Source organism: Aquarana catesbeiana, linkage group LG04, assembly GCF_042186555.1.
Source record: "Aquarana catesbeiana isolate 2022-GZ linkage group LG04, ASM4218655v1, whole genome shotgun sequence".
Lineage (NCBI taxonomy): Eukaryota > Metazoa > Chordata > Amphibia > Anura > Ranidae > Aquarana > Aquarana catesbeiana.
In genome coordinates, this window is record NC_133327.1 from 180718776 (window position 1) to 180737307 (window position 18532).

The 18532-nt window shown below is 41.5% G+C and overlaps 1 protein-coding gene across 1 annotated transcript in view; it reads right to left on the bottom strand.

The window, feature by feature from the left end:
• The window catches only part of CCDC195 (coiled-coil domain containing 195), a 64819-nt gene that overhangs the window by 23455 nt on the left and 22832 nt on the right, over positions 1–18532 (bottom strand). The window contains exon 2 of the mRNA XM_073629076.1: positions 76–331. Coding sequence (XP_073485177.1) covers positions 76–331 — 256 coding nt within the window. The remainder of the gene's footprint in view (positions 1–75; positions 332–18532) is intronic.

The following is an 18532-nucleotide window of genomic DNA, read 5'->3' on the forward strand; positions in this document are numbered from 1 at the left end:
CATGATAATCAATTTCCATCTCACATCTTTATTATTATTATTACATAAATAACACTGCAGATTGCTGTTATTTACCTGCACTTATGCATATATTCCTGAAATGATCTTGACTTAGGGATGTTATTCGCTAGAAGTTCTGGTGGCAGTTCCTCTGCAGTTTCTTTGTTTATGGCTTGCTGATTTCCAACGTCAGACTCAGTGGCTTGTATAGGTCCATTAATCTTCAGCGTTCCACTGCTGGAATGTCTTTTAATGTGTGCATTGTGTTTGTAGTAGCCAACACCAGAAACTAGAGATGACATAGAATATCGGCGGACAGTCATTTTAGCACCTAAAAAAAGAAAAATTTTATTATAAGGATTCACTTGGTGCTTCAATAATAATTTCTCTGGTGCTTGCTATACAATCTCTACTGACATTAAAGAACAGCTAAAGGCTCCAGTCTAAACAAGTACTGAATCCAGTTACTAAATGATACACAACTTCATAAAATAAACCAACAACTTCCTTTATTCTCTCTGATTGAGCCAAACCCTTCTTTGTTTGTGCTTAATTTTTGTCCACTTCAGTCCTTCTGTCCTTGTACTGTATGTACTGGGAGTAGATTTAAAAAAAGGCTCTGTTTTGTGCTATAATGTGGTTATGACAAAGGCTAGGTATGACTGAAACGCGTCAACCAGGTTTTTAATTCTTTGTACAGTATGTTCCTGGATATTTAAAAAATATATTTTTCTATTTTGGACAATGATAGTGAGTGCTGGCGATTGGAGTTTGGATCTGAGTGGCATTAGGCAGGGGGACCTAACAAAAAAAAGCAGGGCCTAAAAGAAAAATTCCCCAAAAAAACTATTACCAGAAAAAATATTTGCAGGAGCGCCTTTTCACAATATTTTTGAATGTTTAATTGAGTGATGTTACCCTAAGTAAATAGACTGAGAGCTGGAGTCTACAGTAAGTATTTTACCCCCCCCCTTTTTTAGATAGATGGATGTTGGGGGAGAGGTAGCTACCATATGGGGCTTAGTTGTTGTAGACCAGTGTTTCTCAACCCTTTTCCAGTCACGGCACCCTTTAAAATTATGGACAATCTCAAGGCACCCCCTTCTAAAATGTAATAAACCAAACGAATAGTTTTACATAGCAGCATCCACACACGTAGGACACCCAACATTAGAGATGATTTATTCTTTCAAAGCAAATACAATTTTATACACTGGCACTGATTGTTCCAGCATTTCTTCTTCCTCATTTTCTACCCCCCCATGCAACTAACGTGACTCCAGTGCTGACAGAGAGGGATGGGGGTCAAACAAGGATGCTATGCAGGTGTCCTCCTCATTAACCAATGACAACAGTGGTTGTTAGGATGCTATTGGCTGGCCTGCACAGTACCCAAGGTTATAATTGTGCACAATGAAAACCTGTGACTTTGTGTAACAAAAAAGCAAGCTTGATCCACCCACTGACTTGTACACAATGTTTGGGCAATTTTTAGGCATTTTTCCAAGGCACCTCTGAAGAACCCAGAAGGCACCCTGGTTGAAAAAGGCTGCTGTAGACTACCAGGTCCACTGTAATTTTTCCCTAATTTCCGAAAGCTCTCCCTTAGGATTATAATGGTGTGCCCTAGCATTTTTTTTTCTGGTTCACTGCCACTGACGTGCTTTGTTTCCTAGACTTTTAGGCCTTCTGTATACCTGTGAATGTTTATACATTACTTTTTTCTCACACTATGTAAATGTGCAAGTGCTGAGGTTTACAGTATAGTTTGATAAAAAAAAATACATTTGTAATGTAAACCAAGTGCCTATTTATTGGGATGAAGAAATGCATACATTGTGTCAAATGAAAATCGCTGACTTTCCAGATTTCATTTTAAAACAAGATCCTGCTTTTCTAATACACTCATTCTTCTTTCATAAACAGCTATTCCATAAAATACCCTCGGTTTACCACTTTTGCACTGCCAAAGTAAACTAGAGTTGGATTTTACATTTAAAGTATAGCAGATCTTTTATCCAGATTGACCCTACATACACATAATGAAATCTATTCCCAATGCAGAGAAATCATTTTTTATTTTTTATCAGAAAAAGTTTATTAAAGAACAAAACAAAAATACATCCATACAGATCTTATGTGCAGCAATAAATCAAAGTACAGAGGATGATATATCATATATAAATTGCAAATGATTAAAAGTTACAAACATTCTGGGTGATTCCTCTGAATCATCGTTATACTGATGCCGCATAGCATTACATCAGCAGTATGCAACTATGCAGAGCTGTATGTCCATGACTTTAGTGCAGGATAGAAAAGGGAAAGGGGAAAAAACTAAAATCCTATACCAAAGTATAGTAGAAACATCTACTAACACTCGAAATTAGCTACCATGTCCCAGTAGATAATTTCTGAAATGGGAACCGTCTGCCTCTCATTAAGTTACAGTCTTGCCCCAACATCTACCAATTCACATTTGTAGTAGTCTGTCCTTCACCAATTGGGTTGGACCTAGTCCAGGTGTGTCCAGCCATGGTTGCCACAATGAGTAAAATTTTTTAAGAACATTCCTATGTTGGTAAGTGAGTTTTTCGCGTATCAGTGTACTGTTTACCATGTCAACCCATTGCTTCCCCGTTGGTACCTGTGGAGTTATCCAGTGCCGTGCAATCATTTTGCGAGCTATGTACAATAAATGCAATACTGCAGTATGACCATTTGGAGAAAGTGAGGGTATCTCCAATGCACCGAGCAAGCAAATAACTGGATCATGCATCAGTGGAAATTGAAATACTTTTGAGATAGTAGAAAGGACATAGTGCCAGTAACTAAACAGTTTTGGGCATTTCCACAACATATGTAACAAATCACCATTATTTCTGCTACATTTTGGGCATACAGGGAGTCCCCGAGTTACGAACAGGTTAGGGACTGCCCATTTGTTCTTAAGTCGAATATGTTCGTAAGTTGGAAGCGCATGCGCAGAGCAGCAGAGACGTAATTTTCCGATGTTCTGTCAAGTAGCTGCGCATGCGCAGACATTGTTTTCTGATGTGCCCGCCGTCGAAAAGTGGCCGCGCATGCGCAGAACAGCAGAGGCACCCCGTTCGTAAGTAGGAGTCATTCGCAAGTCGGATGTTTGTAACTCGGGGACTGCCTGTAGTGGCGTGTCTCTGAACCCCCACTTATAAAGTAGAACTGGCATCCTGTATACTCTGTGTAGAAAAAATAGGTGAGATAGTTTATGTGATGCCGAAACCGACACCAGGGGGGCGGAGGTCAGGCATAGGTCCAGTGTTTCCCCCATCTATATGTCCCAGATCCTTTTCCCATCCCCTTCTACAGGGGAGTTTGGAAGCATCATGTGTGGATTGTAACAGCCTAAAATAAACTCTCGAGATCATTCCCTTCCTGTCCTCCATCAACAGCACATCAGTCATTAAGGGATGGGTCGTTAATGCGAGCAAAGAAGTTCTAGTCTCACTCTGAATAGCGTGCCTAAGCTGCAGGTACTTGTAAAATTGGGTTCTGGGCACGGCGAACTCCATTTGTAGCCCGATAAAGGATTTGAATGTGGTGCCATTGAATAGCTGGGAAATATATATCGAACGTCCGCCCTCTCCCACGAATAAAAATCCTTAAGTTTGAACAGTTCTTTGTAATATTTATTCCGCCATATGGGGGTAAATGAACAGAATCCCCGGACATGCAAAAATGGTTCTAATATATTTCCATAAGGTGTTTAAGAGGAGTATTGTGGGGAGTGTTTCTGATAAATGTGAGAATCCTGCCTCTAAGTGTGATAACGCTGGGGTTGAAGAGCCGTCTGATAATAATAAAGACCTAATGGGGTCTGTTACATCTTCACAACCCCAGTCACCTAATTGTTAAACTTGGGAGGCCACAAAGTAGAACCTAGAGTGTGGGACTGCCAATCCACCTTGGTCTTTGGAGAAATTGCAGTGTATATAAGCTGATACGTGCTATTTTATTACCCCATATTAAAGCTCTAAACTAAGTCTATTTGGGAAAACCATTTATGTGGTATCCATATGGGAGCGTTATGGAATATATATAAAAGTTGCAGAGCCCATACCATTTTAATTAAATTGGCTCTACCAGTGGCTGACAGAGGAAGTTTGGTCCATGCGGAGCATTTGGTCCAGAATTTGCATAGCAAAGGTACCAGATTTAATGTGATGTATTGGTTTGGGTCCTGAGTCACTTGTATTCAGAGGTATTGGAACTCGGTGAACACTTGAACATCAACTGCACAGTCGGGTAAGGGTTGTGAAAGTGGGTCTAGGGGTATAAGCACTGATTTATTACAATTAATTGTGAACCCTGACAAATCCCCGAAGTCAGCGATCAGTTGCATCACATTCCTCAAAGAATTATCAGTGTCTCCCAGATAAATCAGAGTGTCATCCACGTATAAGGAAATTACATCTTTTTGGGTACCCCGTAGAAAATCTATGATATTTTGTGAGGCTCTGACATGAATGGCCAACGGTTTCAGGGCCATGGCAAACAGCAGGGGTGAAAGTGGGCACCCCTGCCGTGTGCCCCAAAATATCTTAAAGGGTTCCCATTATGTCCCCATTAACTTGAATTCTGCATACAGCAGCTGTATCCATCTGAGGAAGGAGGGGCCTACTCCAAATCTTGTCAATACTTCCTGCAAATAGGGCCATTCAACACTGTTGAAAGCTTTAACAGCGTCTAAAGAGAAGATGGTCCTATTACTGAGGTTGTCAGTAGGTAATTGTAAATTTAAAAATAGTCTGTGTAAGATTTGGGATGTGAACCTCGTCAGTATGAAACCAGACTGGTCTTTATGAATCACTTTTTGGATGCATTTGACTAACCTATTAACCAGTACCCTAGCCAGAAGTTTAACGTCAAATGTATGTAGAGCGATAGGTCTGTACAAGTCTGGTGAGAGGGCCTCCTTTCCTGGTTTTAAGAGGACGACTATAAGCGCCTCACTCATAGAGGGGGGGGAGTTTCCCTGTTTCAAATGCATTATTGTAGATTTGAAGGAGGATCAGGATTAATTGTGCAGTGTATCGTTTGTAGACTTCGGATGGCAAACCATCAGCTCTGGGGGCCTGCCCATTTTGTGTGTGAGCTAAAGCTACGAGGAGCTTGTCCTCAGTCAATGGGGCATTGAGCAAGTTTGCATCCACATTGTACAAATGTGGTATTGGATATCTATCCAGGAAGGACATCAGAGGAGGGTTGTACTTTGGACGTATAGATCTCTTTAAAAAAATCCTTAAATATGTTCATAATAGCTTGAGTGGAATAGCAAGGTATGCCCTGGGTATCTGCCACTGCAACTATATGGGAGGGGGGTTGTTGTGTTTTGGTCAGTAGAGCTGGCATATGACCAGTATTTTCTCCCTCTTCAAAGTGCATCTGCTGTAAAAAGAACCTTTTATTTTCTGCTAAGTGCAATGGCAGTTGCCTGAGGATCGAATGTGAAGCTCACCATGCTCTCTTGGAATCATCAGTGGGGTCAGCAACATATGTTGCTTCAGTTCTTTGTGCCTCTGATATAACCAACATTTCCCACTCCTTGGTCTTTGTCTGATGTGAGATATTAATCTGATGAGCTGTCCACATAAGTAGGCCTTAGCTCTATCCCATACATTGGCTATATCCGTTGTTCCTATGTTATATCTAAAAAAGGAGGTCAACAGATCTGGTATCAGATCAGGGTCTGGTAGGAGCGACAGCCAGAAAGGGTTTAACTTCCATAGCATTCTACTCCGATCTGCCCCCGCACATATGTCTATTAAAAGTGAGGAGTGGTCAGAGAGATGTCTAGTTGAGTAATGCGAGGAGATTACCATAGGCAACATGAATTCATTCCCCAAGCCTAAGTCTATCAAAGACAGGCCCCCAATTGAGGCAGATTGACACGAGTACACCCAGACGTCTGGGTTGTGCATCCTCCACACGTCTGTAAGGCCCAATTCCAAGAGAAGACAGGCAAAGGGTGTAGGCCCCTTGTGTTTTATTAAGCAGCCTCTGGCATAAGCAGATAGTTTGTCTTTCTCAGTCTATATAGTTATTGAAGTCCCCTAGGACCAGGACCGGTATGCCAGGAAAGCAGGTTACAAAGTCAGCTAGTATTTTAAAGAGACGGGCTGAGAACGGTGGAGGAATGTACACCCCTGCAATTTTATACTTTGTCCCATAAAGAGAGCACAATACAAATACATAGCGACCATCTGGGTTGGTTTTAACGTTAATGCAGGAAAATTGGGTACCCCTTCGAATCAGGACACTCACTCCCCTCGAGTACACAGAATATATAACGTGGACTTGGTTACAAAACTGTCTTTGGGCAAATAAAAGAGTAGAGGTCGGGGAGGCGAGTCTCCTGTAAACAAATCACATCTGCATTTAAACACTTGATTGTGTGGAGCACAGCCAGTCATTTAACCGGGTTGTTTAAGCCCCGGACATTCCAGGACATAACTCTGTTTAGTTTAGAGATTTCAGCAGTATTATAGTAAAAGCAGGAATAGTGCCTTTATTTGGCATATGGCCCAATTCCAGGGCAATGGAACAACATGCAGTCAAGTGACTATACCAACAAGATGCGATCCCCAAGCTCTATCCTTATAATTAAGGAGCTTGAACAAAAATGGCCGCGGTGGGGCCCCTGGTTGCGGAGGCCTAGCCGGAACTCTGTGTGCCCTCTCCACTGAAAATATAGGGGAGAACACTACCAAAGATATTAGTGAGCCATTTTTCAATAAATTCCAACTGGGTTCTTTCCTTCCACTCTCTCAGGTAGTCCTATGGCTCTCACATTGTTGCGTCTCATCCTGTTCTTTAAATCTTCCAAACGAGAGACGTGGAGCCATGTCATCCTCTATGGAGCTCACTCTCCCCCCTAGAGCTGATGTTCTCTCCCTCAGCTTTTGAGTGCCTTGCCGCAGAAAAGTAATCTCTGTTTTGACCCCTTTTATTTCAGTGGTAAGAGCAGCTATGGATAAGTTACAGGTGTTCACCGTTGTAAAAATGCCCTGCAGTGTGGGTTCACCTGCAGCATCTACAGTGGCAGGGTCTGGGGGCCTAGCAAAGATATCCCTTGGTGTACTCACTGTGTCCCAGTCAAATCCTGGACCGTTGGTATCTTTCAGTGGTACAGTGTCATCTGCTTCAGATAAGCCCCCTGATGAGTCCTCCGGATTGCTGGCAGAAGTTGTGGAGTCCGTGGATAGCGGCATGGAGAACAGCTTTTCTGCTGCCTCTCGTGTCTGTCCTTAGCAGATTGCTGGGACAGGGCGCCATTTTGGGCCATGAGGTCCGTGGACCAGGCTGCATTCTGTTGTTTTGTGGACGCCATCAAGCATGTACGAGTGGATAAGGATAGTACCATGCTCAGCGGGTCTTCCGATAGCCGATGTGATGTAGCCAGTTCATTGTATATCGTGTCCTCATTATAACAGAGTGGATTCTCAGTAGAGAGAACTGAAAGTGCGTCCGGCTACATTCACTACCTGGTCACACCCCAGAGAAATCATTTTTAATACATTAAACTCTCTGTCACCTGGGAATAGTTTGATATGTATATGGAGTTCAAATGGAATGGAAGCAGGCTATGCTTTATCAGTGTGCCACATGAGAGCTGTGGAACATGGCAGCATTGCCTCTGCACATTCCCACAGCAGTCAGGTTAGGTGCTATGGCCTAGGAGGATTATACATGACTGCTTCATGATGTGGGTCAATTAAATGTGTCAAATAAAAATGTTATAATGCCAATAGGAAGTGTCAGTTGGGGAATTGAAGTCATGAATGCAAATGAATGAGCGATTTAATGAGAGCTTAATAAATATTTAACTTAGGCTGTCTTTAATTCATGGCTCCAATGCCTAAAGGAGCATCTTTATTGCTAAGCCAGATAGCAGATATGATTCAGAGAACTTTAATTTGAAAAAATAATTATTACAGTATTATAATGGTCAAAAGGAGAACTCTGGTACATTTTCTTGCAACTTGGTGTAAATAAAAAATAATTACTTAATAAACAACACTGCATTGTTATAATGCATAATATAACACATATTTTAATGGCGCATCACTGCCTGCATGATTGGTGGAGTTGACACGTACAGCAACTGGGTCCTCTCTGATGCTCCAAAGGCAGGAGAACTCATTGGGGTAGTAAGAGGACCAGTGGCAAACAGATAGCGAGCAGGGAAAAATGCCCGGTCCCTAGGGTAGTTAATTAGCATGGCTTGTAGGAAGCTGTGACTTTGATTCATTACCCTGCAGGATGGTTTGGCATCAAGGAACAAGGTAACCAATGCACTATTTAAATTTTATTTTTGCCTGCAGTTGGGCTTTAATAAACCCTTAGATATTTAATCACACCCTCTGCATGGACCAGCAGGCCTCCAGAGTCTGTTGAATGGCCAGGTATTAAAGATGCTTAACACAAGGGGTATTACTTACAATCCATGGAATGTGTCCCTTTTGCTGCTGGGTGGTGCTTCCATCCTCTGATGCCCCCCACCCTGCTGGAGCAGCAGGGGTTAATAGAGCCGAAGAAACTGTCATATGCACTAATCAAGAGTGACAACTATGCCCGCCCTTTCCATAATTGAAAAGCCATCTATGAATGGAGGAGGCAAACCCTTCACTCATGCACCTGTCTTCCATTTATAGACTGCATTTCATTAATTAAAGCTTAACTAGGCTTTAAAAAAATAAAATCAGGCTTTAAAAAAAAAAAACACAACCAACGACATAATATAGCTCACCCTCCATATGAGTGTTAACAAAGTGTATGAACCCAACGAGAAAGCTGTAAATACCACATACATATTTACAAAAGCCTACAAGTTGTAAAGCGCTGCGTAAACTGTCGGCGCTATATAAATCCTGTATAATAATAATAATAATATTAATTAACTTAATGGTAAGCTATCAGGGAATAATCAACATTAATTTCTCAATTACATCCACCGGCTAGAGATCCCAAACACACAGATCCCCGGGACAGTGGAAAAGCAAAACTAGAAGGCAATCATGAACATGTCCTAATCAGCGAGTCTACCCAAATGTGTCAATGGATGCTTACAAAATGAGAAAGACATTGGATTATACAACCCCTGGCAAAAAGTATGGAATCCAGTAGTAGAAAGGGGAGGGGGGAGGTGCCAACTGGATATAGAAAGTTCACAATAAAAAAAAAAAGTCTGCAAAGTGTACACTTACACAGTCCAAGAACGGATGAAGATGCCTATCAAGATGATCAGTCTGAGGTCATCCGATGCCGCTCTGTGGGCTCCGCTGGCTGTCCCCTTGCTGATGGGGATGTAGATCTTTTTGCTGGCTGTGTTCTGTGTCCCAGGAAGCACCACGCTGACCAGCCTGGAACGCGGAAGCAGATGTGACATCACCGAAACCAGAACAGGGCAGGTATCAGAGCTTGGGGCTGTCAATCTGAAAAAAACCTAGGCTACGCACTCAGGGCCTAGATGCCAGTAGAAGGAGCTGTTAACTCAGAGCGCGTAGCCTAGGTTTTTTTCAGATTGACAGCCCCCAGCTCTGAGGTCTGCCCTGTTCCGATTCCGGTGATGTCACATCCGCTTCCGCATTCCAGGCTGGAGCTTCCTGTTTCCCGGGACACAGAACACGACCAGCAAAAAGTTCTACATCCCCATCAGAAAAGGAACAGCCAGCGGCGCCCACGGAGCAGCATAGGATAACCTCAGACTGATCATCTTGATAGGCATCTTCACCTGTTCTTGGACTGTGTAAGTGTACACTTTGTACACTTTTTTTTATTGTGAACTTTCTATGACCAGTTGGCGACTCCCCCCTTCCCTTTCTACTACTGACTTGTCTACAAGGGTAATGGACACCCTCTGAGGATGGCTGCCTCCTTTATTATAAATACCAGTCACCAGCATTGAACTATTGATAATTGCTATTACAGTTATCCACTCATGGTTTTAAACTACAATTATTGGAGCGCCAGAATCCCCTCTTTTTATCTGACTCTGAAAAAGAATGAAATCCCCACTCTTGGTAAATGTTCATTTAATTGTTTATTGTGTAACAAAAAAACTAATTACAGACATGCCTCAAAACTATTTCCATTTAATATTCCAGCCTTCTGGAATTAAGAAACACTTAAAAAAGAAAAAAAGAAAGGAAACTGTAGTCAGTTGCAACTGTTTTTGCAGATCAAGCAGAGAAAAAAAATATGGAATCACTCAATTCTGAGGAAAATATTATGGAATCGCCATGTACTTTGCAGTTCTAAAACAAACACCTGCATCAGATTAAATCCTGAAAAATGATGTCATCATCACCGAACTTTCAATTGATGAAATAAGAAAAGCGTCCAAAACCTCAATATAAACTTGTGCCTTTATTGAAAATTTAATGAGTGTCATCTCCCCCGTACCTTTACCTGACATGCAACCCCATATCATCAATGATTGTAGAAATTTGCATGTTTCCTTCAGGCAATTGTCTTCATACATTTCATTGGAACGGCACCAAACAAAAGTTTCAGCATCATCACCCTGCCCAATGCAGATTGGTGATTCATCACTGAATATCACTTTCATCCAGTCATCCACAGTCCATGATTGCTTTTCTTTAGCCCACTGTAACCTTGTTTTTTCTGTTTAGGTGATAATGATGGTTTTCAATTGGCTTTTCTATATGTAAATCCCATTTCCTTTAGGCAATGAGATTTACTTTTTTCTGTTTAGGTGATAATGATGGTTTTCAATTGGCTTTTCTGTATGTAAATACCATTTCCTTTAGGCAATGTCTTATGCCGCGTACACACGATCGGAAATGCAGCCAGCAAAACTCTGATGAGAGCTTTTTGTCAGAAAATGCGACCGTGTGTATGCTCCATCAGTCTTTTGCTGGCGGAATTCCAGCCAGCAAAAGATTGAGAGCATGTTCTCTATTTTTTGGTCGGGAAAAGTTCCTATCCGAAATTGAGTTTGTCTGTATGAAATTCGGACGCGCAAAAAATCACGCATGCTCGGAAACAATTTAATGCATGCTCGGAAGCATTGAACTTCATTTTCTCAGCTTGTCGAAGTGTTGTATGTCACCTCGTTCTTGACGGTAGAAAGTTCAGAGAACTTTTGTGTGACCGTGCAAGCTTGAGCAGAATTCCGTCGGAAAAACCATGCAAGTTTTTTCTGACGGAAATTCCGATCGTGTCTACGCGGCATTACAGTTCAGTCACAGACATTGACTTCAGTTTGTGACCATTTGTTCCTCATTTGTTTTGTTGTACATTTTCAGATTTTAAGGCATATTGCTTTAAGTTTTCTAACTGGACGCTTTGATGTCTTCCTTGGTCTACCAGTACGCTTCCCTTTAACAACCTTTCCATTTGATTTGTATTAACGAAAACCATCATTAACACCTAAACAGAAAAAAACAAGGTTAAAGTGGGCTAAAGAAAAGCAATCATGGACTGTGGAGGAAAGATATATTCAGCGATGAATTAGGAATCTGCATTGGGCAGGGTGATGATGCTGGAACTTCTGTTTGGTGCTGTTCCAATGAAATGTATGTATGTAAGAAGACTGCCTGAAGAAAACATGCAAATTTCCACAATCATTGAAGATATGAGGTTGGATGTCAGGTAAAGCTACGGGGGAGATGACAGTCATTAAATCTTCAATAAATGCACAAGTTTATATTGAGATTTTGGACACTTTTCTTATTCCGTCATTTGAAAGGATGTTTGGTGATGATGACATCATTTTTCAGGATGTAATCTGATGCAAATGTTTGTTTTAGAACTGCAAAGTACAGGTGATTCCATAATATTTTCCTCAAAATTGAGTGGTTCCATATTTTTTTCCCCCTTGCTTGATCTGCTAAAACAGTTGCAACTGACTACAGTTTTCTTTCTTTTTTATTTTTTTAACTGTTTCTTAAAGCCAGAAGGTTGGCGTGTTAAATGAAAATAGTTTTGAGGCATGTATGTGATTAGTTTTTTTTCTACACAATTAAACAATTGAATGAACATTTTCCAAGAGAGGTGATCGCATACTTTTTGCCAGGGGTTGTATATTCAATGTGTAAAAAAAGAAGCAACACATTGTTGCGATCACATCTAATAGTATTCATCTGGGGATATTGAACTCATAAAAGTTATAACAAAACCATTCAAGAAATAAATGGTCATTTAATGGCATTCCAAACACAGATATTCACATATTTAACCACTTACAGACCGCCGCACACCGGTATATGTCCTAACTTTGAAAAGGAATATCGTTGTTATGGCAGCAGCTAGCTGCCATAACCCCGGTATTCTCTTCTTCGGCTGGTGGTCCTCTTTATGATAATAGTGGTCTCTGCAACAACTCAAAATATCACTTTTATCGGCGGTGGGAGAGGGGCCCCCCTCCCGCCACGCTTCGGTGCTCTCCGCCGCTTACCCGAGCCATCGGTAGCGGCGGAGACGATCAGATCTTCTCCCTTGCTGGATATGGAGATGAGTGAGGGCAAGATGGCCCCCACCCGTCCCCATACCATTGCAGAGCAGAAGCGACGTTAAAAAGGTCACTTCAGCCCATAGCTCTTAAAGGGCCATTTTTTTTTTTTTTTAATGACAAAATTATTATAATTTTTTTTTTATTGCATTTTTGTGTAAAAATGAGATCTGAGGTCTTTTTGACCCCAGATATCATATTTAAGAGGTCCTGTCATGCTTTTTTTCCATTACAAGGGATGTTTATATTCCTTGTAATAGGAATAAAAGTGACACCATTTTTTTTTAAAAGAACAGTGTAAAGATAAAAGGTAAAATAAATAAGAAAAGAAAAAAAAAATTGTAAACGCACCCCATCCCGCCGAGCTCGCTTGCAGAAGCATACATGAGTAGCGCCCGCATATGAAAATGGTGTTCAAACCACACATGTGAGGTATCGCTGTGATCGGTAGAGTGAGAGCAATAATTCTAGCCCTAGACCTCCTCTGTAATGCAAAACATGCAACCTGTAGAATTTTTTAAACGTCTCCTATGGGGATTTTTAAGGGTAAAAGTTTGTCGCCATTCCACAAGCGGGCGCAATTTTGAAGCATGACATGTTGGGTATCAATTTACTCAGCGTAACACTATCTTTCACAATATAAAAAAAAAATTGGGCTAACTTTACTGTTGTCTTTTTTTCCAAAAAAAGTGCGCTTGTAAGACCGCTGCGCAAATATGGTGTAACAGAAAGTATTGCAACGACCGCCATTTTATTCTCTAGGGTGTTAGAACAAAAAAATGTATAATGTTTGGGGGTTCTAAGTAATTTTGTAGCAAAAAAAAATGTTTTTAACAACAAATCTCAAAAAGAGGCTTGATCCTTAAGTGGTTAAATCCAATATATTTATTGTTACAGATGTTTAAAAACATCAAACCATTTAAAAAGAACATCGGCTAATAATATCAAACTTAAAGGGCTTCAAGATACATCTCTATAATTACACAAACCCACACAAGTAAATCATTTAAATAGGGTGTGGGATATTCTCAGTGAGTTTTGAATCTTTCTTCAGGGAAGAGAGATTGTTCCTACAGCATATATAAAGAGTGACCTTATTTCTTTGGATAGAGTGGAGAGGTATTAGAGCACCTGTCAGTTTTTATTACTGTCTGTGACTGCATTAAGAACATTCACGCTCTCTATTTGTCCTGTTTACCGCTATCGTCGAAAGGGGAAAAAAAAGAAAATCCCAAATTTTCAGTTGACACCAGAACACTAATAGAGGGGAAGTCTTCAAATAGGCACACTAGTTCTGGTGACCTGGGTGACATCCCAGGATTCCTTCACTTTGTAAGGATTTCCTCTCAGTTCCAGTTTTGGCTATAGGACAGGAAGTGAAGGGACATCTTTCCTATGTGACACAGATGGCTAAAAAAGAAACAGGGCTACTCTACTTACTCTACCAAAATGTGAAAAAAACTATTGCCTTTACTTACACTTTAATGTGTGCAAGATTAACCACTTCAGCCTCGGAAGATTTGGCTGCTGAATGACTGAATTTTTTGCGATTCGGCACTGCGTTGTTTTAACTGACAATTGCGCGGTCATGTGATGTTGTATCCAAACAAAATTGACATCCTTTTTTTCCCACACATAGAGCTTTCTTTTGGTGGTATTTGATCACCTCTGATGTTTTTATTTTTTGCGCTATAAACAAAAAAAGAGTGACAATTTTGAAAAAAAAGCAATATTTTTTACTTTTTGCTATAATAAATATCGGCCAAAAATATATAAAAAAACAAATTTTTTCCTCAGTTTAGGCCGATATGTATTCTTCTACATATTTTTGGTAAAAAAAAAAAAAATCGCAATAAGGGTATATTGATTGGTTTGTGCAAAAGTTATAGCATCTACAAAATAGGGGATAGTTTTATGGCATTTTTAATATTAATTCTTTTTTATTAGTAATGGCGGCGATCTGCGATTTTTATCATGACTGCGACATTATGGCAGACACATTGGACATTTTTTACACTATTTTGGGATGATCGTTGTGTATTATTTATTATTTAATATATTTATACATGTTCCATGATGGCACAATACAGTTAAAAATGGTAATCTAAGTTTATAACACTTAATTAATTCATATATGTACACATGTTACATCATAACATAATAAAGTTGTAATTCATAGTGTTGATTTGTAACATACAAAACTCTTTGATCCATATCAGCATAATACAGGAAAAATAATACATGATTACAAAAAGTTCATGTAGATGGTCTTGAAATATAAACACATTATTATAGCAACACAGCTTCTAAAAATCTCAATGCGTTTCGTGGATTCCCTCCACTTCCTCAGGAGCAGATGTGAGGTAAGTATAAATCCAATGGTGGTTCGAAATGTGGTACTGGAAGCTAAAGGTTCACTGGGGGCGTCTGTTCTGAGAGCTGTGATAGTATGGCCCATGACACAAGGCGAAAAAACACCAAGAAACAAACATCCCTGGGAATATAGTCCCCAATTAGTAATCAGTGGTGATGCAGTAAACATCTCCAGGAAGCATCTTGTAATCCTAAATGCAAAAGCCATGATCCAAAGTAGTGCACAGTATCCCAAGGAAACAGAGCCAATGTGGGTAAGGTTCACCACATGCGTATGATTAGATATACCAAGGAAGCCATATCCAATCAAAGAGATTCTTTCCTGCCGGATGGTTAGGGGGTAGGTGCAGAGTCTATAAATCCCAGCAGCAGCAGATGCAAACAAATAGCATTCAGTACATATCTGTACATATTGAGCATTCATGTACAGGGCAAGAGAGAAAATGAGAGAAAGAGAAAAAATGTGCATGGGCTCAATATTGATGCACCTGAAACATACTATTAATATACAGTTGTGCTCATAAGTTTACATATCCTGGCAGAATTTATGATTTCTTGACCATTTTTTAGAGACTATGAATGATAACACTCAATGTTTTCTTTCACTCATGGTTAGTGTTTGGCTGAAGCCATTTATAATCAATAAACTGTGTTTACTCTTTTTAAATCATAATGGCAACAGAAACTACCCAAATGGCCCTGATCAAAAGTTTACATACCCTGGTGATTTTGGCCTGATAACATGCACACAAGGGGTTTGAATGGCTATTAAAGGTAACCATCCTCATCTGTGATCTGTCTGCTTGTAATTAGTGTGTGTGTATAAAAGGTCAATGAGTTTCTGGACTCCTGACAGACCCTTGCAGCTTTCATCCAGTGCTGCACTGACGTTTCTTGTTTCTAAGTCATGGGGAAAGCAAAAGAATTGTCAGAGGATCTGCAGGAAAAGGTAGTTGAACTGTATAAAACAGGAAAGAGATATAAAGAGATATCCAAGGAATTGAAATGGATCATATATGTATCATCGCATAGTGGTCATGCGGATACAGAATAGTTATGTGTGCCACGTCTAATATGAATAGATTGGGAAAACAAGAAAGTGTGGGCAGGCACCAAGACTTTATAGGCACAATAAGGATACTATATTATTAAAAGTATTGTTTTTATTTCAAAAATATTATATTAAAAAACGGGAAAGGACAAAAAGATAAAAACTAGGTATGACATACAATATGAACAGAATATGCACTCCATACACAATAGGTCAGTTAGTGTAGAAAGAGCAAAAAGATTGTAAGAACAACAACACATCTTATTGATCTATATAGTTACAATACAAATTGTAGGGTTCAAACACTATGTGATGGTGGCAGTCAAATTCTGTGTAAGCTCATAAGCTCGACATGTTACGCGCCTTGTGCGCTTCTTCAGGAGCATAGAGTGGAAAAAACTGTAATAAATGATACAATATTATCAGAATTTCCAGAACATTTTTTTTGTATGTACATTAACGTATACACCAAGAAGGAAAGAATTAGTAAATAAAATAAGTACATGGAGGCTGTCTAGAGAGAGCACCAAGGGAGCATCAACCCTGCAGTAATCAGGCGGAGAAAAGGCAATGTGGGGACAGGTGTAACATAGTACAAATCTATAATAAAGAGTAAGAAAAGTAGAAAAGTGCAATATGAACTAATTAATAGGTAAAGTCAGGGAAGGGGAAGAAGGGGCATGGGGGAAGTGAGATGGGTAGCAGGGAGGGGGGAAGGGAGGGAGGAAAGGGAGGAAGGAATGGGGAGGGGGGGGAAAAATAGGCGGGAATGGGGAAGGGAAGGGAGAGAAAGGGGAGGGAAAGGTTAGGAAAAGAGTGACAGGAAGAAAGGAGGGGAGAAGGAGGAAGGGAGGGGGGGGGGAAAGAGGGGGGGGGGGGGGAAGGGGGGGGGAGGAGAGGGGGGGGGGAAAGGGGGAAGGGGGGGGAGAAGGGAGGGGGGGAAAGAGGAGAGGGAATATAGGGAAGGGAGAGTGGGGGGGGATGGGGAGAGAGGGGAGGGGAAAAGAGAGGAAGAGAAAAGATGGGAGTGAAGGAGGAGGAGGGGGAGAGGGGAGAACACTAACAGGGACGGAGGAGGAGGAGGGGGAGAAAGGGGGGGGGTTGGGGGGAAAAAAGAGGAGGGAGAAAAAAAAAAAGGGGGGGCTGGAGACGGGAAAGAAGGGGGGAGGGGGAGGGGGGGGGGGAAGGGGGGAGAGAGAGGGATTAGGGTAAGTATTAAGTATAGTCTATAGGTAATATATGTAGAGGTAATTCCCAGTATATTGAATGGGGATGACATCTGTATTTAAAAGTGATTAGAAGGGGCAAAGATACACTTACCCTAGTCAATGTAGAAACTCATAATTAGGAAGGATAGAAACCCACAAGCATAACCGACTCTTTAGAAGATAGTAATAGTTCCCAGCATTTAGGTGGAGAAGGTAGGGGAAAGAAACGGGAATGCTGTCGATCAAGGACAGACTTGTAAATTTCATCAAGATATATGAACATTAAAGTTCCTTGCGGAGCTATGTAGTTCCCCCAATCTTGCTGAGTCTGTTAGATAAGTAGAAAAATTGTCATATATAATAGAATCTGGACTGGGTGGAATTGAAGAGGGATGCTGGAAGTGTGGACTTACCTAATTGTAGAACATATAGGAGTAAAGGAGCAGAGGTGGGTGGTGGAGCGTCACGCCGCTATCTCACCACGGGTAGTGGTTTGTAGAATCAGTACACAGAGAGACGCCATGACGGCGTCTCTTGTACACCCGCCCCGCCTGTAGTCACCAATTGGCAAGCCCGACGTGACGTCATTCAGGCCGGCCGCTGGCGCGTACTGCGCATGACCCAATCACCGGCGCATATCAAAACAGCTGACAGCGCGCCGGGGAGAGGGGCGGCAGTCGCGTCTAGGTAACCAAGCAACCAGAGGGGGCCGGGTCTGGAGCACAGACCGCTCATCCCCCTGTGGGCAAGTCATCCAATGGCGCAAAGAGGGGCAGACAGAGGGGCGGTCCAAACACCTGCATCCAATGAATCTGGATGCAGGGAGGTCCGACACCACGCATCTGCCCATCCATGTCGGCCAACTCCCATCTTTTCTCTTCCCTCTCCTCTTTCCCCCCCTCCCTTCTCCCCCCCCTTCCCCCTTTCCCCCCCCCCTCTCCTCCCCCCCCTTTCCCCCCCCCTCTTTCCCCCCCCCCTCCCTTCCTCCTTCTCCCCTCCTTTCTTCCTGTCACTCTTTTCCTAACCTTTCCCTCCCCTTTCTCTCCCTTCCCTTCCCCATTCCCGCCTATTTCCCCCCCCCCCCCCTCCCCATTCCTTCCTCCCTTTCCTCCCTCCCTTCCCCCCTCCCTGCTACCCATCTCACTTCCCCCATGCCCCTTCTTCCCCTTCCCTGACTTTACCTATTAATTAGTTCATATTGCACTTTTCTTACTCTTTATTATAGATTTGTACTATGTTACACCTGTCCCCACATTGCCTTTTCTCCGCCTGATTACTGCAGGGTTGATGCTCCCTTGGTGCTCTCTCTAGACAGCCTCCATGTACTTATTTTATTTACTAATTCTTTCCTTCTTGGTGTATACGTTAATGTACATACAAAAAAAA